The sequence below is a fragment of the Thalassophryne amazonica genome, chromosome 8 (genome assembly GCF_902500255.1).
Source record: "Thalassophryne amazonica chromosome 8, fThaAma1.1, whole genome shotgun sequence".
Taxonomy (NCBI): domain Eukaryota; kingdom Metazoa; phylum Chordata; class Actinopteri; order Batrachoidiformes; family Batrachoididae; genus Thalassophryne; species Thalassophryne amazonica.
In genome coordinates this window covers 26462804-26490475 of record NC_047110.1, presented here as the reverse complement: position 1 = coordinate 26490475, position 27672 = coordinate 26462804, and the positions used below count along the sequence as shown (strand labels likewise).

At 40.2% G+C, this 27672-nt stretch overlaps 1 protein-coding gene across 1 annotated transcript; it reads right to left on the bottom strand.

Annotated features, from left to right (window-relative positions):
* Positions 1 to 512: 512 nt before the first annotated feature.
* LOC117515050 lies at positions 513 to 23405 on the bottom strand. Its single transcript, XM_034175584.1, has 5 exons — positions 23146 to 23405; positions 14736 to 14949; positions 14551 to 14649; positions 4330 to 4400; positions 513 to 922 (listed from the first exon to the last, which is right to left on the bottom strand). Exons 1-5 carry the CDS (start codon positions 23367 to 23369, stop codon positions 763 to 765), a joined length of 768 nt encoding a protein of 255 aa, XP_034031475.1. The 5' UTR covers positions 23370 to 23405; the 3' UTR covers positions 513 to 762.
* Between the last annotated feature and the right edge of the window lie 4267 nt (positions 23406 to 27672).

The following is a 27672-nucleotide window of genomic DNA, read 5'->3' as shown; positions in this document are numbered from 1 at the left end:
CTGGATTTTTTTTTTCTCATTTTGTCTCTCATAGTTGAAGTGTACCTATGATGAAAATTACATACCTCTCTCATCTTTCTAAGTAGGAGAACTTGCACAATCAGGGGCTGACTAAATACTTTTTTGCCTCACTGTATAACACAGTGGTAAACATACCACTGTCCCAGCTTTTTTGAAACGTGCTGCAGGCATCCATTTCAAAATGAGCAAATATTTGCACAAAAACAATAAAGTTTATCATTTTGAACATTAAATATCTTGTCTTTTTGGTGTATTCACTTGAATATAGGTTGAAGAGCATTTGCAAATCATTGTATTCTGTTTTTATTTACATTTCACGCAATGTCTCAACGTCATCGGAATTATGGTTGTATAAAGGAAAATCATGGAAATTATCAGGGGTGCCCAAGCCTTTGCATTCAACTGTAAATAGTCCTGAACATTAAAAAAAATATAATAAACCAGTTGTTTCTGGTTTTCATTTTGTTCTTTGAATGGGTTCAGTGCCATTGTCTTCACAATGGCTTTAAGCTATTTGTTGGACTGATGTAATGGAGCGAACACATTCATTCAGTACACCAGTCATGAATGTAACCAATTAAAACCATGACATTCTCAAAAAAGCTGTCAGCACAGTTATCTTTTTTTTTCCTGAAAAAGCCTGAAAAGAAGGCTAGAGCCATAGCTCCAGCTAATGACTTAGGTTTGAATTCCGTTTTATTTATTTTTCTCATCTTTGGTCCTGAGTGAACATTGGTGTCATCATTCTTGGTCTGTTGGAATCCAGAAGTATTCCACCACCTTTCTGCTTCTGCGTGAATGTGCAGAGTCAGGACGTTCACCTCCAATGGCAGGAAGCTCGCTGAAGTGACTCGGACCCTGGTCCTTTCCCGTGTGTGGCGCACACACCCTGAACATGGTCCTGAGGAAACAGGATCATTCACAAGTGAGCAGGTACCCTATTCCAGAAAACTGGTCTAAACAGTTTGCACATTAAGAAGTACATCCTGACCATTCAAACAACGTGATTCACATTTTGACCACCACCAAGGAGGTAATGTTTTCACATATGTTTATTTGGTTCATTTGTCACCAAGGTTACAGTGTGGAAATTAAGGTCCAAGCTCCCAAGAAGCCACCAAAGTAGAACTACTAAATTTTTAGAAACTCAAAACCAGATCAAATCATTTCAAATTCAAACAGACAATAAAAACTATCAATTTTGTGTGTATGCACACAAAATTGATAGATATCCATTTAAACAACAAACTAATAATAGAAATGCACTGTTTTCATCTAACTCCTTAAATAAAGGTCAAATTTAAAGGCCCCTTCACACACAACATGAAGTTGGGTGAATGAGGCCGAAACCGGGCGAAAAGTCAACAAAAGGCCGAACTGGCAAACTCCGAACAATTCCAACTGCTGTTGACAGACAGTCAGACAGCCATGTACGGATGCCATATGATGGTTTTGTGCACTCTCGTGTACATGCGCACGAACACAGTGCGAGCACGTGAGAGGTGTGATACCACATTGTGCTCACACAGCAGCGGAAGCAATTCAATGTTGTACAAATGTACATAAATTGAAGAAAATGTGTAACGACCAAATAATGAGAGAGCATGGAACATTATAAGAACAATGGCTGTACTGTTTAAATATAAGACATCATGTTCCTGGTAATGATGTGTGATAGATAGATAGATAGATAGATAGATAGATAGATAGATAGATAGATAGATAGATAGATAGATAGATAGATAGATAGATAGATAGATAGATAGATAGATAGATAGATAGATAGATAGATAGATAGATAGATAGATAGATAGATAGATAGATAGATAGATAGATAGATAGATAGATAGATAGATAGATAGATAGATAGATAGATAGATAGATAGATAGATAGATAGATAGATAGATAGATAGATAGATAGATAGATAGATAGATAGATAGATAGATAGATAGATAGATAGATAGATAGATAGATAGATAGATAGATAGATAGATAGATAGATAGATAGATAGATAGATAGATAGATAGATAGATAGATAGATAGATAGATAGATAGATAGATAGATAGATAGATAGATAGATAGATAGATAGATAGATAGATAGATAGATAGATAGATAGATAGATAGATAGATAGATAGATAGATAGATAGATAGATAGATAGATAGATAGATAGATAGATAGATAGATAGATAGATAGATAGATAGATAGATAGATAGATAGATAGATAGATAGATAGATAGATAGATAGATAGATAGATAGATAGATAGATAGATAGATAGATAGATAGATAGATAGATAGATAGATAGATAGATAGATAGATAGATAGATAGATAGATAGATAGATAGATAGATAGATAGATAGATAGATAGATAGATAGATAGATAGATAGATAGATAGATAGATAGATAGATAGATAGATAGATAGATAGATAGATAGATAGATAGATAGATAGATAGATAGATAGATAGATAGATAGATAGATAGATAGATAGATAGATAGATAGATAGATAGATAGATAGATAGATAGATAGATAGATAGATAGATAGATAGATAGATAGATAGATAGATAGATAGATAGATAGATAGATAGATAGATAGATAGATAGATAGATAGATAGATAGATAGATAGATAGATAGATAGATAGATAGATAGATAGATAGATAGATAGATAGATAGATAGATAGATAGATAGATAGATAGATAGATAGATAGATAGATAGATAGATAGATAGATAGATAGATAGATAGATAGATAGATAGATAGATAGATAGATAGATAGATAGATAGATAGATAGATAGATAGATAGATAGATAGATAGATAGATAGATAGATAGATAGATAGATAGATAGATAGATAGATAGATAGATAGATAGATAGATAGATAGATAGATAGATAGATAGATAGATAGATAGATAGATAGATAGATAGATAGATAGATAGATAGATAGATAGATAGATAGATAGATAGATAGATAGATAGATAGATAGATAGATAGATAGATAGATAGATAGATAGATAGATAGATAGATAGATAGATAGATAGATAGATAGATAGATAGATAGATAGATAGATAGATAGATAGATAGATAGATAGATAGATAGATAGATAGATAGATAGATAGATAGATAGATAGATAGATAGATAGATAGATAGATAGATAGATAGATAGATAGATAGATAGATAGATAGATAGATAGATAGATAGATAGATAGATAGATAGATAGTAGATAGATAGATAGATAGATAGATAGATAGATAGATAGATAGATAGATAGATAGATAGATAGATAGATAGATAGATAGATAGATAGATAGATAGATAGATAGATAGATAGATAGATAGATAGATAGATAGATAGATAGATAGATAGATAGATAGATAGATAGATAGATAGATAGATAGATAGATAGATAGATAGATAGATAGATAGATAGATAGATAGATAGATACGTTTAATGTCCCCATGGGGAAATTTGTCTTGGACTTCTCAAAAATCATGACCCATACAAAGATACAGAACAAGACATAAACAGTTCATAACAATAAATAAATAAATACATAAATAAAGAATAAAAATAAATTAAAAAAAACATACAAATACTGAAACCTCCTAATGTGCCTGATTGTTAGCGGTGTTTATTATGATATTTGTTAAGGGCTATGATTGATATAGGAACAAAAGAGTTCCTATATCTATTCAGTCTGCAATGGGGGACTCTGAAACGCCGGCCCGATGGTAGCAACTCGTATTGCGTGTGCAGAACATGGGAGGAGTCAGAAAGAATTCTGTCCGCTTGCTTCATCACGCATTTTTGCAATTGATGCTTGATGACCTGATGGTCTGTGTTGGAATTGAGGAAACAAATGTTATTTTGTTTTGTCTGTTAATTCCTCCTACAAAGAGCATCCTTCCGTTCCTTTTTGTTCATGAACCATGCCCATGAACGTAAACAAGGAATTAATAAACTGACACAAATGAATTGATACACACACATCAGCTCACATATTGGATGTGATTGGTCCCTCCTTTGCACATGTCCAAACCATCTCAATCTCACCTCTCTGACTTTGTCTCCAAACTGTCCCACCTGAGCTTTCCCTCTGATATGTTCATTCCTAATCCTGTCCGTCCTCATCACTCCCACAAAGAATCACAACATCCTCAGCTCAACATAGCTGGTAATGTGTTTTGTGAAATTGTTTTTTGTTGTTGCCATTATCAGCACAAGCAACAGTGACCTTGGTGGCAGCCAAGACCCCATGATTAGAAACAGTTTCTTGTTACCTGGATGAAGTTCTGCTGTCGTCCTCTTCTGGAGTGGGCTCTGGAGTTGAGATGTATACAGGATCTCCTTCCTGGACAAAATCCAATGAAAAGTACAAGCTTAAAAGGACATCACTTTAAAACCTTCTGTCTTCAGCAATATTTAATTTTAAGAAAGCTCACTCAAAAAGGACAAACAATGCATTTGCAGTTGTGTTTTCCCTGTAATGCAAACAGAAATGAAATTTATATTTTTCCAATGGCTCATCTTGCAATCATACTTGAAATGTTATTCTGATTAGAACTATATTCATTCATTCAATCCTTGATTCATTCAATTTCAGTTATTTATCAGGGACAGTGGCAGCAGATTAAGCAGCTCATCCAACACTTCCCTATCCTCTGCCATGTCATCACACTCTCACTGCTGAATCCAGAGGTATTCCTAAATCTTTTATCAAGCACTTTTTTCATGTATCATTGAAAATTACTTTCTACTTTCTTGATTAAAATGTTGATGATGTACTACTGGTCATGGATCGAGATTGTTATAAGAAGATGCTGGAGGTTCTTGCAGAAAAGTGGGATCTGTAGAAGTGTCCAGGTTGTGAATTTTGACCCCAGTGTTATAGGTTTCCTAAGGATTCAGTTGATGTCCTGCAGACTGCTGTTTGCTCTTTGTGACAGAGGTGTACTGTAATTTGAAATAAGATCATAAAGGTTGTCAGGTAATGCACTGGAGTTGCTAATGTCCATGGGGGGGTGTTCATATCTGAAGGTACTCAAAATATCATCTAGAGCTGTTGTACAGTGCATCCGCAAAGTATTCACAGTGCTTCACTTTTTCCATATTTTGTTATGTTACAGCCTTATTCCAAAATGGATGAAATTTATTTTTCCCCTCAAAGTTCTACACACAATACCCCATAATGACAATGTTTGAGATATTAGCAAATTTATTAAAAATAAAAAACTATGAAATCACATGCACGTAAGTACAGTATTCACAGCCTTTGCCATGAAACTCAGAATTGAGCCCAGATGCATCCTGTTTGCACTGATCATCCTTGAGATGTTTCTACACCTTAATCGGAGTCCACCTGGTGTATTCAATTGATTTGACATGATTTGGAAAGGCACACACCTGTCTGCATATATAGTGCATCTGGAAAGTATTTACAGCACTTCACTTTTCCCACAATTTGTTATGTTACAGTCTTATTCCACAGTGGAGTAAATTTAAGCAGATGTCAGAACACAAACCAAGTATAAAGTCAAAGGAATTGTCTGTAAACCTCTGAGACAGGATTGTCTCAAGGCACAAATCTGGACAAGGGTACAGAAAAGGTTCTGCTGCATTGAAGGTCCCAATGAGCACGGTGGCCTCCATCATCCATAAATGGAATAAGTTCAGATCCACCAGGACTCTTCCTAGAGCTGGCCACCCGTCTAAATTGAGCAATTTGGGGAGAAGGGCCTTAGTCAGGGAGGTGACCAAGAACCCAATGGTCAGTCTGTCAGAGCTCCAGTATTCTTCTGTGGAGAGAGGAGAACCTTCCAGAAGGACAGCCATCTTTGCAGCAATCCACCAATCAGGTCTGTATGGTAGAGTGGCCAGATGGAAGCCATTCCTTAATAAAAGGCACATGGCAGCCCAGCTGGAGTTTGCCAAAAGGCACCTGAAGGACTCTCAGACCATGAGAAACAAAATTCTCTGGTCTGATGAGACAATGGTTGAACTCTTTGCCGTGAATGCCAGGCGTCATGTTTGGAGTAAACCAGGCACCATCCCTACAGTGAAGCATGGTGGTGGAAACATCATGCTATGGGGATGTTTCTCAGTGGCAGGAACTGGGAGACTAGTCAGGTTTGAGGGAAAGATGAATGCAACAATGTACAGAGACATCCTGGATGAAAACTTGACCTCAGACTGAGGCAACAGTTCATTTTCGGCAGGACAATGACCCTAAGCACACAGCCAAGACATCAAAGGAGTGGCTTCAGGACTATATTTTGAATGTCCTTGAGTGGCCCAGCCAGAGCCCAGGCCTGAATCCGATTGAACATCTCTGAAAGATCTAAAAATGGCTGTGCACCAATGCTCCCTATCCAACCTGATGGAGCTTGAGAGGTGCTGAAAAGAGGATTGGGCAAAACTGCCCAAAGATAGATGCACCAAGCTTGTGGTATCATATTCAAGACGACTCGAGGCTGTAATTGCTGTCAAAGGGACATCAACAAAGTATTGAGCAAGAAGTGTGGACATTTATGTATACGTGATTTCTTAGTTTTTTTTATTTTTAATAAATTTTCAAAAATGTAAAAAAAAACTTTTCATGTTGTCATTATGGGGTGTTGTGAGTAGAATTTTGAGGGGGAAAATGAATTTCATCCACTTTGGAAAGAAGCTCTAACATAAAATGTGAAAAAGGGAAGTGCTGACAGTACTTTCTACATGCACTGTAATGCAACATTTGTGGTAATTCCAGGCCGAAGAAGAAGCTAAGAAGAAGCTGAGAAAGTGGGCTGTGATGGCACTGAGGACAGATGAGGCATTTGTGAGAGGAACTTGAATGAAGGTGAAATCTGTGGTCTACTGACCCCTGTCTGCTTATAGAGAAATTGAAGCACTGCATTCCACCAAATCAACAATGTGTCCCACCACAGTCATGGCAAGATGGCATGACCCTGATAAATGACTCTACTCTACTACCCAGTTGGGCCCAGAACTGAGAGCAGTTGTATAACACTGAGCTTCCTGTCAGGATGTTGGACATTTCCACTGCCAGGGTTACGGTCACTGATCCAACTGATCATCACCAATTTTCAATGAGATTGAAACAGCTGAGGGTAGGAACACGTGCAGCTATATATACACTCAACAAAAATATAAACGCAACACTTTTGGTTTTGCTCCCATTTTGTATGAGATGAACTCAAAGATCTAAAACTTTTTCCACATACACAATATCACCATTTCTCTCAAATATTGTTCACAAACCAGTCTAAATCTGTGATAGTGAGCACTTCTCCTTTGCTGAGATAATCCATCCCACCTCACAGGTGTGCCATACCAAGATGCTGATTAGACACCATGATTAGTGCACAGGTGTGCCTTAGACTGCCCACAATAAAAGGCCACTCTGAAAGGTGCAGTTTTATCACACAGCACAATGCCACAGATGTCGCAAGATTTGAGGGAGCGTGCAATTGGCATGCTGACAGCAGGAATGTCAACCAGAGCTGTTGCTCGTGTATTGAATGTTCATGTCTCTACCACAAGCCGTCTCCAAAGTCGTTTCAGAGAATTTGGCAGTACATCCAACCAGCCTCACAACCGCAGACCACGTGTAACCACACCAGCCCAGGACCTCCACATCCAGCATGTTCACCTCCAAGATCGTCTGAGACCAGCTACTCGGACAGCTGCTGAAACAATCGGTTTGCATAACCAAAGAATTTTTGCACAAACTGTCAGAAACCATCTCAGGGAAGCTCATCTGCATGCTCGTCGTCCTCATCGGGGTCTCGACCTGACTCCAGTTCGTCGTCGTAACCGACTTGAGTGGGCAAATGCTCACATTCGCTGGCATTTGGCACATTGGAGAGGTGTTCTCTTCACGGATTATGCGAAGGAGATATGTTGCACTGCATGAGGCAAATGGTGGTCACACCAGATACTGACTGGTATCCCCCCCCAATAAAACAAAACTGCACCTTTCAGAGTGGCCTTTTATTGTGGACAGTCTAAGGCACACCTGTGCACTAATCATGGTGTCTAATCAGCATCCTGATATGGCACACCTGTGAGGTGGGATGGATTATCTCAGCAAAGGAGAAGTGCTCACTATCACAGATTTAGACTGGTTTGTGAACAATATTTGAGGGAAATGGTGATATTGTGTATGTGGAAAAAGTTTTAGATCTTTGAGTTCATCTCATACAAAATGGGAGCAAAACCAAAAGTGTTGCATTTATTTTTTTGTTGAGTATATGTGGTCTCAATCTGAACTTCTCCAGGCAGCTCGAGGTGCTGTTCTTTTGGCATTACAAGCAATCTTTACTTCTGTGTGTGAAACATTCAAGAGCACATTCTAAGGCATGCTTGTGTACATTCATGGTTACTTGCATTCAGAAATGACCTCAACTGGCAATATATGGTAACAAAACACCTGCTTGTGTTCCTCACTGGAATCATGGAACAAGAGAGCAGAGAAAGTCAACTTTTGTGAAATGAAGATTGAAATGCTTGTGTGAGGATGTATCAGTAAGACTAAAAATAGAAAAAAAAAACTAGAAGCACTCGGAGAGCGCAAATGTCCACCAAGGCCATAGGGTCACTGACATCACATGGAATACCCTTTGCAAAGAGACTTATTCCACGTCGTTTCACGCATCTACTGTCATGTTTCAGATTCAGTGGTTAAGCCTCTGGGGTCCTAGGGCATTTTTTGGACAGTTCACTTGCCTGGCATAAATGTTTTATTATTGCTGTTAACAGCTCTCCCCTGCATCCCACAATCAAGATTTATGTCTCTTTTTTTCAGGACAACCTGTACTTTCAAAATATATATGCTATAGTTGTGTTTTATATTGTAATCCAGGTTTACAATCAGAAATAAGAAAGGAAAAAGTAAAGCAGAAAATAATTTTCAACACACATTTATTCAAAACACACAGCAAACTATAATAAACAACTGTTTTGACACTTTATAAAGGTCATTTGGGCTCTTGTGTGAAAGACTGTACAACAAAAAGGTTCAAACAATAAACAAAAATGCACATTTTGAACAATATGTACAAAATGGTCTATGTGTTGTGTTTGTCTTCATCTCAAAGCAATTTCTGTCTGCTATTACACAAAGGTCACATCACAAACTTCTACTATGAAGTTGGCTGTGTGTTTATTCTCTCCTGCTCTGAAAGCAACATTCACACTTCAAGGCTCATTCAGTTTGAGGAGCGGCCCCTCCCACATTGATAAGGTAAACAGTGCTTTATGCCGAAGCGAGAGAGCTTGCCACAGGCTTATCCAGTAGCATTCACATGAAAACTAGTTGAGCAATCCTGATACTCACACACTGTTTGAGCAAGTGAGATTGTATGAGAGGCTCGCCGTCTGCTCCGTCTGCTCACTTTCACTTTCGCTGTGCGTAATGGCGCAGGGCGCATTGGAGCAGGAGGGGGCTATTCAAACGAGCCAACTAGTAACACATCACTCCTAAAAACAATCTTTGATGTGTCACGTGAGGTGAATCTGCCCTACCATTGGATTTTGGAAAACCATGTGATGGTGAGCCAATTCCGATTGGGCACTCACATTGCTCACGTCATCACAGAGCTTCTATGAGGAGTACAAATATGGTGGACGGTGGCTCAAAAGTCCACGGAGTTAACTTTTCAGTAAAAAAAAGTACGTTTCTATCTCATATCATTAAAAAGTTATTTATAATTTAGTAAAGCTTGGTCTCAGCCGTCGTCGGCCCCAGAGGGTTAAACCCTTAGATCTTCAGCAAATGTATTTATAAAGAGAAACTGCATGAACTACACACATTTTTTTTATTTTCTAATAAGTTTATTCATTGAGGAGAAACAAATGCTAAATTATTGTTGTGTCGTAACTTAATTTTTGTTCAGCCTTTGTGACCCGTCTTCATGAAGTTAGATGCAAAAATGTTGAAATTGGCCCTATCCTGCAATGATAAAGAATCCTTTAAAAAATTACTGGATCCAGATTGTGTTCCGGATCATTACCAAAATTTAATGACTTCTGCCATAAGTTAGGCCAAGATATACCTCTGGTAAAAATTTCATTGAAATCCTGTGAGGATTTCTTGAGTAATCCTGCTAACAAACCAACCAACAAATGAACGGACGTGACCGAAAACATAACCTCTTTGGCGGAGGTAAAAAAGCCCAAAACAAATAGTGTCATTCACCACTAAGTGGCAACGACCATCCTAGTATTCTGAAAGCCCACCATTTGTAATCAAATCAAATCAATTTCATTTATATAGCGCCAAATCACAACAAACAGTTGCCCCAAGGCGCTTCATATTGCAAGGCAAAGCCATACAATAATTACAGAAAAACCCCAACTGTCAAAACGACCCCCTGTGAGCAAGCACTTGGCGACAGTGGGAAGGAAAAACTCCCTTTTAACAGGAAGAAACCTCCAGCAGAACCAGGCTCAGGGAGGGGCAGTCTTCTGCTGGGACTGGTTGGGGCTGAGGGAGAGAACCAGGAAAAAGACATGCTGTGGAGGGGAGCAGAGATCAATCACTAATGATTAAATGCAGAGTGGTGCATACAGAGCAAAAAGAGAAAGAAACACTCAGTGCATCATGGGAGTCTAAGTCTATAGCAGCATAACTAAGGGATGGTTCAGGGTCACCTGATCCAGCCCTAACTATAAGCTTTAGCAAAAAGGAAAGTTTTAAGCCTAATCTTAAAAGTAGAGAGGGTGTCTGTCTCCCTGATCCGAATTGGGAGCTGGTTCCAGAGGAGAGGAGCCTGAAAGCTGAAGGCTCTGCCTCCCATTCTACTCTTACAAACCCTAGGAACTACAAGTAAGCCTGCAGTCTGAGAGCGAAGCGCTCTATTGGGGTGATATGGTACTATGAGGTCCCTAAGATAAGATGGGACCTGATTATTCAAAACCTTATAAGTAAGAAGAAGAATTTTAAATTCTATTCTAGAATTGACAGGAAGCCAATGAAGAGAGGCCAATATGGGTGAGATATGCTCTCTCCTTCTAGTCCATGTCAGTACTCTAGCTGCAGCAGTTTGAATTAACTGAAGGCTTTTCAGGGAACTTTTAGGACAACCTGATAATAATGAATTACAATAGTCCAGCCTAGAGGAAATAAATGCATGAATTAGTTTTTCAGCATCACTCTGAGACAAGACCTTTCTAATTTTAGAGATATTGCGCAAATGCAAAAAAAGCAGTCCTACATATTTGTTTAATATGCGCATTGAATGACATATCCTGATCAAAAATGACTCCAAGATTTCTCACAGTATTACTAGAGGTCAGGGTAATGCCATCCAGAGTAAGGATCTGGTTAGACACCATGTTTCTAAGATTTGTGGGGCCAAGTACAATAACTTCAGTTTTATCTGAGTTTAAGAGCAGGAAATTAGAGGTCATCCATGTCTTTATGTCTGTAAGACAATCCTGCAGTTTAGCTAATTGGTGTGTGTCCTCTGGCTTCATGGATAGATAAAGCTGAGTATCATCTGCGTAACAATGAAAATTTAAGCAATGCTGTCTAATAATACTGCCTAAGGGAAGCATGTACAAAGTGAATAAAATTGGTCCTAGCACAGAACCTTGTGGAACTCCATAATTAACCTTAGTCTGTGAAGAAGATTCCCCATTTACATGAACAAATTGTAATCTATTAGATAAATATGATTCAAACCACCACAGCGCAGTGCCTTTAATACCTATGGCATGCTCTAATCTCTGTAATAAAATTTTATGGTCAACAGTATCAAAAGCAGCACTGAGGTCTAACAGAACAAGCACAGAGATGAGTAATGACTATTTACTCATGGTATCATGTTACTGTTTAAGGGAGACAAAAAAATATTTTATGGACACAATTTTAAGAAGCTTGAAAAATGTCACAACAAAATAGAAATAAATAAAAATAAATTAATGCATAAAACATTTCACTTAACAAAGTAGGCCATTATTTATCAATATAGCTGTCACAAAATCCTGTTTGCTTCTGTGACACTGTGCTGCAGTCTTGATTATGATAAAATCTCTTCTAAAGAAATTTCAGAAGTGAAAATAATCTTCCCTGTTCTGATACTTAGTTTGAACTACAGCAAGTTGTCTTCACCACATCTCGACACCTAAATGCATTGAGTTGCTGCCATGTGATTGACTGATTAGCTATTTGTGTTAACAAGCAATTGAACAGGTGTGTTAGGTTCTTTTATTGCGTTGAGTGATCTCCAAAAGAATAGGAAATGGACTTCAAACTTTGGATGTTGTATTGAAAAAGTTCTTACACTGATACAGAGAGTCATCTCAGCGAGGGATCTTGACCAGATCACATGCAAACACCTGGAACAAAGAACCCAGATTTTCTTTGTCCTCTAATTTTTTATTCCTGAGTCAAGGCTGGCCCCATGTGGATGGGCGGTCCTTAGCCTGTCATGAATCAATGGCTATGTGATTGGCTGCAAAAGTGAAGTAGGCGGGTGTCTGCTCGTGTTGCGTTCAAGGTTGTAATGTAAAAAAATCGTATAGTGCCTGTGTATGTCAATGCAATAATCAGTGTTCCATCATGCTAATTCTTTTCCAAATAGATGTGAATACTTTGGTTTTATCAGTTAAAGATCTATAAAAACATCAGATGGTTTCATCAATTAGATAGCTGTAAAAGATCAGATAGTTTTACCAAACAAGGACATTTTGTGCGTCACACATTTTGAAAAGCAGCTTGGTTAAGATCAGATAGTTACAAGGACATTTTGTGTTATGCATCATGGAACACTTTTACAGGTCTTTCCAATAAAGTGGCCAGTGAGTGTATATGAAAATGGAAGGGCACTCAGCAGAGCCCATACCTCCACAAAAGCCAGCAGACTCTTCAACTGTATCTGAATAAATATCTTAGAAATGTAATAAATGACAGTCAGCCCCTTCTCCCTCAGTCTAATCCTGTCAAGTGCTTCCAAACAATGATACATATGTTTATGAACACATAACTACAACCCCTGGCAAAAATTATGGAATCACTGGCCTCGGAGGATGTTCATTCAGTTGTTTAATTTTGTAGAAAAAAAGCAGATCACAGACATGACACAAAACTAAAGTCATTTCAAATGGCAACTTTCTGGCTTTAAGAAACACTATAAGAAATCAAGAAAAAAAGATTGTGGCAGTCAGTAACGGTTACTTTTTTAGACCAAGCAGAGGAAAAAAATATGGAATCACTCAATTCTGAGGAAAAAATTATGGAATCACCCTGTAAATTTTCATCCCCAAAACTAACACCTGCATCATATCAGATCTGCTCGTTAGTCTGCATCTAAAAAGGAGTGAACACACCTTGGAGAGCTGTTGCACCAAGTGGACTGACAAGAATCATGGCTCCAACACGAGAGATGTCAATTGAAACAAAGGAGAGGATTATCAACTCTTAAAGAGAGTAAATCATCACGCAATGTTGCAAAAGATGTTGGTTGTTCACAGTCAGCTGTGTCTAAACTCTGGACCAAATACAAACAACATGGGAAGGTTGTTAAAGGCAAACATACTGGTAGACCAAGGAAGACATCAAAGCGTCAAGACAGAAAACTTAAAGCAATATGTCTCAAAAATCGAAAAATGTACAACAAAACAAATGAGGAACGAATGGGAGGAAACTGGAGTCAACGTCTGTGACCGAACTGTAAGAAACCGCCTAAAGGAAATGGGATTTACGTACAGAAAAGCTAAACGAAAGGCATCATTAACACCTAAACAGAAAAAAACAAGGTTACAATGGGCTAAGGAAAAGCAATTGTGGACTGTGGATGACTGGATGAAAGTCATATTCAGTGATGAATCTCGAATCTGCATTGGGCAAGGTGATGATGCTGGAACTTTTGTTTGGTGCCGTTCCAATGAGATTTATAAAGATGACTGCCTGAAGAGAACATGTAAATTTCCACAGTCATTGATGATATGGGGCTGCATGTCAGGTAAAGGCACTGGGGGGATGGCTGTCATTACATCATCAATAAATGCACAAGTTTATGTTGATATTTTGGACAATTGAAAGGATGTTTGGGGATGATGAAACCATTTTTCAAGATGATAATGCATCTTGCCATAGAGCAAAAACTGCAAAAACATTCCTTGCAAAAAGACACATAGGGTCAATGTCATGGCATAGGGTCAGTGTCAACGAGTAGATCTGATTTGTTACAGGTGTTAATTTGGGGGATGAAAATTTACAGGGTGATTCCATCATTTTTTCCTCAGAATTGAGTGATTCCATATTTTTTCCTCTGCTTGGTCTAAAAAAGTAACCGTTACTGACTGCCACAATCTTTTTTTCTTGATTTCTTATAGTGTTTCTTAAAACCAGAAAGTTGCCATTTGAAATGACTTTAGTTTTGTGTCATGTCTGTGATCTGCTTTTTTTCTACAAAATTAAACAACTGAATGAACATCCTCTGAGGCCGGTGATTCCATAATTTTTGCCAGGGGTTGTAAATGTAAACTCCTCTTACCATAAAATTTCTCATGGTGCCATCTTGATTTTTCAGAATTTTCACCCGCTGATCACTTTCTGTCATGCAGAGGAAGTAACTCTTGACATTGGCTTGACACTACAAAGAAACAATTAATAAATACAAATGGAAGCAGCAGGTCATATGAAGGCACAATAATGAAGATGTTAGTGGGTCCGTCTCACCGCTTTGTTCCGTCTGAGAGCCTTCAGGTCCTCCTGAGATCTGAGCACGTTGGCTAGCTGCTGATGTTTTTCCCTCCAGGTGAGGCACTCCGCAGTTCGTTCCTGCCTCTCCTTCTCAGCCAGACGCCTCTCGGCGTCAGCTTCCTGTTGGGCCTGGTTGGCCTTTTTACTCTCTTCCTCTGCTGCCATCGCTCTGCGCCTGGAATTTGCCTCACTGAGAAGGATGACAGATGACATTTCAAATGGATTTGACTCCAGCTGCATGCAGATTGCAAGTTTTATCTGCACAGTGTCTTCAACATCAATTCAAAAGATTTGTATCACCACTCGTGAGGTGGTGCTGAGATAGAGTTATGTGGTATATAAATATGGCTTGACCATTTGCACCCAACGCAGTTGACATCATTAGATCACACGGTCAAATCTGGGAAAGTAACAAAGGTTTGCTTCATTTAGCACAACCCATAAGACATTATACTTATCAGGTTGTGTGGACAGAGACGTCTGGACACAAATGCGGGGCTCAAACTCACAACTCTGAATTTTAAGATCATTTACTGTTTGGTAATGTAGGGTCCGGTACACAGAAAGGCAGTCCAATATCAGTAAACCATTCAGAAACATCAGGCGATAAGGCGTGGTCGAAAAAACAGGCAGGTGGTCAAAAAACACAATGTGGCTAGCAGGACTTGGAACAAACAGGTACATAGCTGGAAGCAAAGGCATGGAGCACAATGATCTGGCGGACAACTAGTGTAACCAGTGAAGCTTAAGGCCACACTGCACTTAACGAAGGCCAGCGAAGCCCCAAACAAAACAAGAATCTTGACTTTTGTTGACTTTCGTTGGCATTGTTTAACCTTCGGATTTTTAAATTGTCAAAAAATTTGAACAAATGCTTTTTGCTGTAGTTCTTGATGTTTTTTTTTTTTATCAATGACAATCCAACCCTTCTGTACAACCCCAATTCCAATGAAGCTTGGACATTGTGTGAAATGTAAATAAAAACAGAATATAATGATTTGCAATTTCACGTTTTCAATTTTCAATTTATTTTCATTTATATCGTGCCAAATCACAAAGTTGCCTCAAGGCGCTTCACACAAGTAAGGTCTAACGTTACTAACCCCCAGAGCAGCAGTGGTTAGGAAAAACTCCCTCTGAGGAAGAAACCTCAAGCAGACCAGACTCAAAGGGGTCACCCTCTGCTTGGGCCATGCTACAGAAATAAATTACAGAACAATTCACAAAACGAATATACAGGAAATGCTGTTCGTGCACAGGACAGGAGGGTCTCCAGCACAAATACTACACCCATCTCTGGATGGAGCCGCACCTTAAACAGAGAGAAAAAACAGAATCAGGCATCAGAAAGACAAGAAATACAGTATAATTTGTCAGCATTAAACAACAAGAAAACCAGGAAATACTAAGTTGATCGCCGGCCACTAGCCCTTAGCTTCACTAAAAAACCCAGAATTTAGCTAAAGTTCAAGCTGTGGCACGCTCCGTTTCCTAATAAAAAGACGGACCCCTGTGGAACCCCAAATTTCACGTCACTAAGGTTAGAGGTAGTGTTACTGTACAAAACACAGTGAGAACGACTGGTCAAGTATGACATCAATTCCAGCCTATCAAGTAGAATATGATGATCCACTGTATCAAATGCAGCACTGAGATCTAACAGCAGCAGAACCGTTGTGGTGTCCGAATCCATTGCAAGCAGAAGATCATTCACCACTTTAGTGAGAGCCATCTCTGTGGAATGATATTTTCTAAAAGCAGACTGCAGTGGCTCAAAGAGATTATTCTCAGTAAAATAGTCCACAAGCTGCCGTGACACCACTTTTTCCAGAATTTTACAGCAAAATGATAGATTTGATATCTGCTGATAGTTTTTCAATACACTAGGGTCAAGATTAGGTTTCTTAAGTAATGGTTTAATCACTGCAGATTTGAAACATTTAGGAACAGATCGAGCAGTTAAAGAAAGATTAATAATTTCCAGCACAATCGGACCAAGAGTGGGCCACAGGTCCTTAAACAGTTTTGTTGGTACAGGATCAAATAAACAGGTTGTGCTATTTGTTGAGTTTCATCAGCATGCCTAGAGAGATACTCTCAAATTATGTAAATTGAGGTAATACCTCAGTAATGGTGCCCAATAGCAGGGTGTAGTACAACCCCTGGCAAAAATTATGGAATCACCGGCCTCTGAGGATGTTCAATCAGTTGTTTAATTTTGTAGAAAAAAAGCAGATCACAGACATGACACAAAACTAAAGTCATTTCAAATGGCAACTTTCTGGCTTTAAGAAACACTATAAGAAATCAAGAAAAAAAGATTGTGGCAGTCAGTAACGGTTACTTTTTTAGACCAAGCAGAGGAAAAAAAATATGGAATCACTCAATTCTGAGGAAAAAATTATGGAATCACCCTGTAAATTTTCATCCCCAAAACTAACACCTGCATCATATCAGATCTGCTCGTTAGTCTGCATCTAAAAAGGAGTGAACAGCTCGTTAGTCTGCATCTAAAAAGGAGTGAACACACCTTGGAGAGCTGTTGCACCAAGTGGACTGACATGAATCATGGCTCCAACACGAGAGATGTCAATTGAAACAAAGGAGAGGATTATCAAACTCTTAAAGGAGAGTAAATCATCACGCAATGTTGCAAAAGATGTTGGTTGTTCACAGTCAGCTGTGTCTAAACTCTGGACCAAATACAAACAACATGGTTGTTAAAGGCAAACATACTGGTAGACCAAGGAAGACAAAGCGTCAAGACAGAAAACTTAAAGCAATATGTCTCAAAATCGAAAAATGTACAACAAAACAAATGAGGAACGAATGGGAGGAAACTGGAGTCAACGTCTGTGACCGAACTGTAAGAAACCGCCTAAAGGAAATGGGATTTACATACAGAAAAGCTAAACGAAAGGCATCATTAACAACTAAACAGAAAAAAACAAGGTTACAATGGGCTAAGGAAAAGCAATTGTGGACTGTGGATGACTGGATGAAAGTCATATTCAGTGATGAATCTCGAATCTGCATTGGGCAAGGTGATGATGCTGGAACTTTTGTTTGGTGCCTTTCCAATGAGATTTATAAAGATGACTGCCTGAAGAGAACATGTAAATTTCCACAGTCATTGATGATATGGGGCTGCATGTCAGGTAAAGGCACTGGGGAGATGGCTGTCATTACATCATCAATAAATGCACAAGTTTATGTTGATATTTTGGACAATTGAAAGGATGTTTGGGGATGATGAAATCATTTTTCAAGATGATAATGCATCTTGCCATAGAGCAAAAACTGCAAAAACATTCTTTGCAAAAGACACATAGGGTCAATGTCATGGCATAGGGTCAATGTCAATGAGCAGATCTGATTTGATGCAGGTGTTAATTTGGGGGATGAAAATTTACAGGGTGATTCCATAATTTTTTCCTCAGAATTGCTTGGTCTGCCACAATCTTTTTTTTCTTGATTTCTTCTTGATTAGTTTTGTGTCATGTCTGTGATCTGCTTTTTTTCTACAAAATTAAACAAGTGAATGAACATCCTCTGAGGCCGGTGATTCCATAATTTTTGCCAGGGGTTGTAGCTGGGTTAAGGCATGTTTAACCTAATGTCTTCTATCTTCTTTTCAAAGTGATCCAGTAAATCTTGTGCTGTAAAAGGAAAGCGAACTACAGGTGGTTGTCCATGAATAAGTGTTGCCACCGTTTCGCAAATCCTGTTCAACCTATATTCAATTGAATACAACACAAAGACAAGATATTTAATGTTCAAACTGATAAACTTTTTTGTTTATGTGCAAATATTTGCTCATTTTGAAATGGATGCCTGCAACACATTTCAAAAAAGCTGGGACATGGGCAACAAAAGACTGGGAATGTTGATGAATGCTCAAAGTACACCTGTTTGGAACATTCACACGTGAACAGGTTAATTAGAAACAGGTGAGTGTCATGGAATGGAATAATAATTATTGTCATTACAAATGCAACAACAACGAGATTACTTTTACACTCCAATTACCTCAGACAATTTTTGGGGATAAAAGGAGCATTCCCAAAAGGCTCAGCTGTTCAGCTCAACATCATTGTGTAAAGGATCTTACCGCATGGGCTCAGGAACACTTCAGAAAACCATTGACAGTTAACACAGTTCATTGCTACATCAGTTAAAAAAGCCATACATCAACAACATCATGCATCAACAACATACATCATCAACAACACCGCCGCCTTCTCTGGGCCCGAGCTCATTTGAAATGGACAGACGCAAAGTGGAAAAGTGTGCTGTGGTCTAATGATTCCACATTTCAGATTGTTTTGGGAAATCATGGACATTGTGTCCTCTGGACAAAAAAGGATACAGACCATCCAGATTGTTACCAGCGCAAAGTTCAAAAGCCAGCATCTGTGATGATATGGGGGTGTGTTAATGCCCATTGCATGGGCAACTTACACATCTGTGATGGCATCATCAATGCTGAAAGGTACATCCAGGTTTTGGAGCGACACATGCTGCCATCCAAGCAATGTCTTTTTCAGGGACGTCCCTGATTATTTCAGCAAGAATATGCCAAGCCACATTCTGTGCATGTTACAACAGCGTGGCTTCGTAGTTAAAGAGTATGGGTACTAGACTGGCCTGCCTGCAGTCCAGACCTGTCGCCCATTGAAAATGTGTGGCGCATTATGGAGCGCAAAATACGACAATGGAGACCCCAGACTGTTGAACAACTGAAGTTGTACATCTAGCAAGAATGGGAGAAAATTCCACCTACAAAGCTTCAACAATTAGTGTCCTCAGTTCCCAATGCTTATTGAGTGTTGTTAGAAGGAAACGTGATGTAACACAGTGGTAAACATCCCACTTTTGGGGCCTTTTGGGGACGCTTCTTTTATACCCAATCATGACACTCACCTGTTTCCAGTTAACCTGTTCACCTGTGGAATGTTCCATACAGGTGTTCTTTGAGCATTCCTCAACTGTCCCAGTCTTTTGTTGCCACTGTCCCAGCTTTTTTGAAACATGTTGCAGGCATCCATTTCAAAATGAGCAAATATTTGCACAAGAACAATAAAGTTTATCAGTTTGAACATTTTACACAACGTCCCAACTTCACTGGAATTGGAGTTGTACATGTGGCAACAGGTAGATGATTCAGATGATTATATAACAGCTGTTCTGGAAGGCAGAATTCACATTGTGGATCAGTTACAGCTGCTTGAAATAACCACACATGGGGAGTCAATGCACACTGTTCACATGGACTGATCAATTTACTGCTATGATATATTCAATCATCTTTACACTTATATTTATTCCCCCTTTTGACAGTTTTTTTGTTATAAATCAATATATATGGCTTAGTAACATAATACAGCAAAATAGCAGCCACCACAGCAAACCATAATTTTTTTTAATTGGAGCAGCGCGTCATCAGTCTGAACCAGACAGTGAGAATTCTGATGATGAAGGAGATGATCTGTCTGTTTTTCTGGATGATGAACCAGAACAGGTGGATCCACCAACGTGCGCATAGATCTCCAGAGAGAGTCGGATTGTGCGCTTCTGTTTGCAGTTTCTCCAGGACTCAGGCACCGTGAGCACTGTTCCCAGCGTCGAGTCTTGGAATGCAGAGATACAGACACACACTGTTCCAGCATTGGCTCAAGGCGCGTTTCATTTAAAGCGTGGAGATCAACGTTAGCTTTGGTTTCATTTTCTTCCTCTTTCATCTCTTTTGCGCTCTTGATTCACAGGCTATTTGGTGATAAAGCTTTTTCGTCCATCCACCTTTTCTCAACGATTTGTGACTTTTTTACTTTCATTCAGGAATCGTAGTATGCCATGTGACCGGGCCATTAAATACACCCTAGTGATGAGCTACAGATTAGAAACTCCACAACAGGGTGTGGCCATTTATTGGGTGTCAAAATCCATCCCCTCATCCTTATCATGACACCTGTGTAACAGATCAAGTAGGGGAATGCCTGTTGGGGTGAAATACAGTGGGGACATTGTGCACCCCGTGGCCGCTACGGTCGCTATGAAGCCCTGACAAGAACTCCGAACATGCAACAGCTAATTTGGCTCTGGTGAAACAAGAAGGTGGAGGAAGTGATGGCTTGTAACCCAATGGCTTTGAAGGTAGATGAAGGCTGAAGCAGGTCCTCAGATCTTGACCGTCTGGAATTTCTCAGCCATCAGATCAGGTTAAGGATCTGACAATGACCATGTGTTTGTGTTTGTTGGCGTACAACAACAATCCCACATTAAACAAACTAACAGGCATCTCTAGATCGAACCTGGATGTGGAAGACCTGGGATGCTTCATCCATGCTGCCGGTGTACAAGTTTTAATTTCAGTTATGGACACCTAAATGAAAATCAACAAACCATGATGCACAGGTGGCACTTGCAGCGTATTTCAGGCCTAGCCATTTTATTCCATCTGGCTCTAGCCCCCTTCACCAAGTCACTACAGTCATTAGAATTGGCTTGGGACTCCGGTGAGGGTGGCTGCATCTACTCCTCTCTCCTCTCCCTCTGTGCTTTTCTATCTCTGTTACAACTTTCAAAAGTTCCAACTCCACCAGACTGTGAATTCTTCAAACTACAACTGCAATTCCAATGAAGTTGGGACGCTGTATAAAATGTAGATAAAAACAGAATACAATGATTTGCAAATCCTCTTCAACCTATATTAAATTTAATACACCACAAAGACAAGATATTTAATGTTCAAACTGATAAACGTTATTGTTTTTGTGCAAATATTTGCTCATTTTGAAATGGATGCCTGCAACACTTTTCAAAAAAGCTGGGACAGTAGTATATTTACCACTGTGTTACATCACATTTCCTTCTAACAACACTCAATAAGCATTTGGGAACTGAGGACTCTAATTGTAAGTGTTATGATTGGGTATAAAAGGAGCATCCCCAAAAGTCTCAGCTGTTCACAAGCATAGATGGGGTGAGGATCACCACTTTGTGAACAACTGCATAAAAAAAAATAGTGCAACAGTTTAAGAACAATGTTTCTCAATGTTCAATTGCAAGGAATTTAGGGATTCCATCATCTACAGTTCATAATATAATCAGAAGATTCAGAGAATCTGGAGAACTTTCTACATGTTAGCAGCAAGGCTGGAAACCAACATTGAATGCCCGTGACCTTCGATCCCTCAGGCGGCACTGCATTGGGGCATTGGGGTTGTATATTTGGATTAACCATGGAATTGATCTTCTGGTTTCTGAATCCTATTGACACCATTTTTTCAACAAGGAAATCAGAGGTGGGGAACCTGCGTGCCCAAATGGAACCCTCCCTGCGGGCTATGTTCTCGACACCTGGGAGAAGTGGCATGTTGCGTGCTTGGTACCACACTCTGTGGAGGACGTCGAAGATTTATTTATATTTGGTTTTATTGTGGGAGGGCTGGTACTTATTTGTTTAAGTGCTGCAATGACCTACCGGAGAAGTGGCAAAATGGCTGCTGCCAGAACTGCAACCCCTCACCTGTCCATCATGGTTAATGAGTTGGGCAAGGCGATACATTCTCAGACTGTGTTAACCCTTGAACTCAGACGTAAGTTGGATAACATCTCAGAGCAAATGTATGCCTTGCAAAGGTAGATGTTGGAGACCAGGGAATACTCATAAACTGGATTGGTCAGTCAGAGGAGCTGCAAATGTGTTTCTCTGCTCAAACCTAAACATGGCAGGCTTATCAGCCTGCAAAGGTCAAAATGCCCTGCTGTTTTCCTCCAGAAGAATTTCTACAGCCTTGGTAAACCACTCGGCTGCCGTCTTATCTTCTGCCCTCCCCTACAGTCTGATGTTGTCAAGTCAACTCCAGACATTATGAAACTAATAGAAACTCATCTGACTGATACAAACTCATCTCATCTGCACACGTGATGTATGCCCCCCTCTCTTCCTCAGGAGGCTCAGATCTTTCAATGTCTAGATAAATATGTTGCAAATGTTTATCATTCGGTGGTCCCCAGCATCATCTTCTAACCTGTTGTGTCAGCTGCTTCTAACCTTTGCCTTCAGCAGCTGACACAAACAGACTGAACAAGCTCATCAGGAGAGCTGGCTCTGCCCTGGGGGTTGAGCTGGAGTCTGTGGTGGAGGTGTCAGAGAGAAGATGATGCTGAGGAATCTGCTCAGCATTCCTGGACAACACCTCCCACCTCCTGCATGCTGCAATGACATCCTGTCAGAGCACCCTCAGTCGTACACTGAGACAACCAAGGTGCACCACAGAATGCCACAGGAGGTATCTCCTACCTGTGGCAGTCAGACTGTATAATTTTTTCCTCCTTCAGTTTTGTTTGTTTGCATGGGCAGACAGCAAAGACATACACTCACCTCTCTTTAACTTGAACATTTTCTTCAGTGGTTTGTCTTAGCTTGTGCCTGAGGTCATCCCTCTCTCCCTCCAGGATCCTGTTCTCCTGCAGGATGGCCTGCTTTTCCCCGGACACTCGATCCAGCTTCAGCTTGGTTTCAAAGTAGCTCTTCTCAGTTTGTGCCAATAAAAGCTGCAGATCAGTGTGCTGCAAAAAGTTATGCAAATTAGTGTCCCACATCATAAAGTGAATTCACGCCAAGGATAAGGGTACGAGTATATCCTGATGGAGCATTGTTAATTCATGGAAAATTGATTGGATGACAAACTCTGCCACAGAAAAGTTGTCTACAGGAGTCTATTTCAGGAAGCAGATTTCTGAGCCTAACCCTGAACTCTTGAGCTGATGAACCCTGAGGTGTGAAACTCCAAGATTTCACTTCCAGAACAGCTGATACAAGTTAATTCAATCAGCTCTGAGTATGTTCACTCAGAGTTACATGCATGGAGATACTCTAAAAAGCCATTATGAAAGGAGTCCTGATACTACGATTCATCAAGGCAACCAGTTCAGAAAAAGGTTGTTTCATCCCTATTTCACACAATGGCGTTCTATTCGCCCATGATCCAATAAAGTGCAAAAATGGGATCAAACGGCTTAATCTGGTTCGCCTCCTAACAGGCTGGCTTATAAAGTGCAGATCTGGCAACCTACTTGAGAACAAAAGAAAGGACAGAACCACAACAAACGCTGCTTTGGCTTAAAAGTTTTACCCTGACGAAGCTTTACTTAATAGGTAGATGTTCAAAGACGTTAAACGTTTAAAGACATTCAAACATGATTGAAGCTGTTCGAACACCCAAAAATTACCATGCACTACCGACAATTGTGAATCTGGATGAAATTTTTGATTAGTTTGACCCCCATTTCAAAACTTGTGCCAGTGATGCCCGTAACTATTACGTATACCAAGTTTCTTCAAGACTGACAAAGATGGATCAAAATGTTACTATGATGCTTCAAAATGTGCCCTGATTTGCTATTTGGGATTAAATGGGAAGGAACCTCATTGGACTTTGGAGTTCTAATATGAGTTTAATCTTTTTTCAGCTACAGGGGCAAACAAGAGAAAGTTTGTGTGGGAGAGAATTGCTGCCAAAATCAATGGGTAAGCTTGAATTCAAAAGTCGGTTCATGCAACACTGAACCATAAACTAAGTATGTGCCAGGATTTGGGTCTCACTCCGGTCGTTCATTTGGAAGCCGGAGTGTGACAAAGCATTCCCAGTCCAAAACAATGCTTTACTGCAGCCCCCGTGTTACTCTTTCCTAACCCCACTTGACAGTTCATGGTGGAAGTGGACGCTTCGGACATTGATATTGGGGTGGAGCTATCACAGATTCACCCCACTGATAAAAGACTGCACCCTTGTGCCTTCCTATCTAAGACATTGTCCACGGCAGAACGTAATTATGATACTGGTGACCGGGAACTGTTGTTGTTTAAGGTGGCCTTGGATGAGAGGCACCACTGGTTGGAGGTAGCATGACTGCTGTTCCATGTGTGGGCGGATCACAAAAATCTAGAATACCTGCTCTCCGCGAAACGGTTAAATGGTAGACAGGCCCGGTGGGTGATTTTCTTCAGTCACTTTCATTTCGTCTTGTCGTATTGCCCGGGGTCTAAAAATGGCAAGCCTTATCTCAACAAGGGGATCCCGCAAGTGGTCCCTCCAGCCCCATGACTATTCTGCCAGCCTCTTGTTTTGTGTCAGCCATCACGTGGGACATAGAGTCCAGGTTAAAAGCAGCTAGCGAAAATACATGATAGCCATTTCTCCTGCCATCTGGGGATAAAGAAAACTGTGTTCATTGTTCAACAAGGGTTTTGGCGGCCATGTATGCTGAATGACATCACCAGTTATGTAAATGCCTGCCAGGTTGGCGTGATGCACAAGTGTTCCATAAAATGTCCTTCGGGTATGCTTCTTCTGCTTCCTATCCCCTAGGGTCTGTGGTCACATATTTCTGTGGCTTTTGTAACAGGTCTTCCTCCCTCTAGAGGAAATACTGTGGTACTGACTGTTGTTGATAGGTTGTCCAAGATGGCTCATTTTATTGCCCTGCCTAAGCACCCATCATCCAAGGAGATGGCCGAGGTTAACTCATTTGTTTAAATTACATGGTTTTCTCTAAGACATTGTCTCAGATCACAAACTACAATTCATCTCTCAGTTCTGGAAGGAGTTCTGCCGGTTACTCTGGGCCACCACAAGCCTCACTTCTGGGTACCATCCACAGGCCAATGGACAATCCGAGCAGGTCAACCAGGAGCTGGAGAAGGAACTGCGGATTCTGGCATCTCAGCACCCAGCATCCTGGACTTTGCAGTTAAGTTGGATCGAGTTAGATCATAACAGGGATGACCCAGAAGCTCGCTCCCAGGTTTCTTGGTCCATTCTCAGTGTCCAAGATCCTTAACCCAGTTTCTGTATCCATCTCCCAAGGGTCTTGCGGATTCACCCCTCTTTCCATGTCAGCCATATCAACCCTGCGCAGTCCAGCCATAGACAGGATGGGACAAATCTTTGCTATATTTTACAGGTTGAAGAAAGCAATCTTCGTAATATCTCTAATGTCGAGGTCAAAGGACGACGTAGGATCAAAAATTACCCCAAGGTTCCTCACTTTGTCACTGTGATGTATGACACATGAGCCTAGGATAAGCGTTAGCTGATCAAATTGATGCTGGGCCTAAGATGGACCCCTGTGGAACCCCAAATTTCATGTCACTAAGGTTAGAGGTAGTGTTATTGTACTAAACACAGTGAGAACGACTGGTCAGATATGACGTCAACCATGCAAGGGCACTCCCAGTAATCCCAAAATGATTCTCCAGCATATCGAGTAGAATATGATGATCCACAGTATCACATGCAGCACTAAGATCTAACAGCACCAGAACTGTAATGGTGTCTGAATCCACTGCAAGCAGAAGATCATTCACCACTTTTGGGGGAGTTATCTCTGTGGAATGATATTTTCTCAAAGCAAACTGCAGTGGCTCAAAAAGATTATTATCAGTAAGGTGATCCAAGAGCTGCCGTGAAACCACTTTTTCCAGAATTTTAGAGCAAAATGATAGATTTGATATTGGCCAATAGTTTTTCAATACACTAGGGTCAAGATTAGATTTCTTAAGCAATGGTTTAATCACTGCAGATTTGAAACATTTATGAACAGATCCAGAAGTTAATGAGAGATTAATAATTTCCAGCACAGTCAGCCCAAGAATAGGCCATTGAGCGAGCTTCTGGGTCATCCCTGCAGGGGTAGGTTCCGTATGGAGAGCCATACCTTCTTACCTGTAGACAGGTGCGGGGGTCCTCTTATGATTGGCTGCAGTCTTGTAAGCCACAGAAAAATAGAGCAAAGTTTGTCTCGCCCACTCCCAGGTATGTCTACCCCATAGTATAAGTGTCAGTGCTGAAGGACCTGGAGAATTTAAGTCTGAGGTAGAGAATAATGGTGGTTGACAGCCATACACAACATGGAAGGGGGAGTATCCGGATGAAGACGGCAGACTGTTATGATCTAACTCAATCCAACTTAAACTATAAACAGTTTTGTTGGTATAGGATCAAATAAGCAGGCTGTGCTTTTTTTTTTTTAGACGTTACGAGTTTCGTCAGCACACTTAGTGAAATACAGTACAATCAAATTCTGTAAATCGAGGTAATACCTCAGTAATGCACCGACCTCAATAGCAGAGTGTATTGGCTGGGTTAAGGCATGCTGGGATGTGTTTAACCTAATATCATCTATTTTCTTCTTGAAGTAATCCAAGAAATCTTGTACTGTAAAAGGAAAGCGACTTAAAGGTGATTGTCCATGAATAAGTGTTGCCACCGTGTAGAACAAGAACTTTAAGGTATGCTTGTTTATGTTGCTGAAATCAGAGTAATAGCTCCGCTGGCGCTTTGTAGCCAGTAGTGCATGCTTATAGTCTAAGATCGTATCACACCACGCAAGGTGGAATACTTCTAATTTTGAACTACACCATTTCCGTTCTAGACCTCTAGCCTTATGCTTGAGGTCACACAAGTAATCATTGAACCGAGGTGACTGTATTTTTTTGGGGGGGGAGGGGGGGCAGTCATGTCAAGTGTAGTTTTGAGCGCTGAGTTTAAACTATTTACAAGACTGTCTACTGATTGGGCATTTTCAAAATGTGAACCTAATGCCGCGTTCACACCGGTCGCGATCAGACACCACAAATTCATGGGGGGCACGTGGCGACGGACACGCCACCATCGCCCGGTGTGTCGCTCTGCTTTTGCTGCGAAAATTCGCCCCAGTGCGTCATCAAATAGGATGAGCTTCCATTCTTCTTGCCGGCTCCGGTTGTCAGTAAAGTCAACATGACGGACCTTGATCACATGGAGCGAGTTGTTGTGGAAAGCTGACAAACGTCATGAGATGTTCCCAATTTGGGGAGTATCATTATTTGCTGCAGGAGCTGTGTCTGGATGACGGCCGCTTTCAG

Excerpts from the sequence above, each read along its gene's own strand:
- LOC117515050 (XM_034175584.1), bottom strand. The coding sequence starts at position 23,369 with ATGATGTGGGACACTAATTTGCATAACTTTTTGCAGCACACTGATCTG. Across the intron at positions 14,950-23,145 it reads AATGTTCAAGTTAAAGAGAG|TGAGGCAAATTCCAGGCGCA; the intron begins GTGAGTGTATGT and ends CATCCTTCTCAG. Across the intron at positions 4,401-14,550 it reads GCACCATGAGAAATTTTATG|GAAGGAGATCCTGTATACAT; the intron begins GTAAGAGGAGTT and ends GATTTTGTCCAG.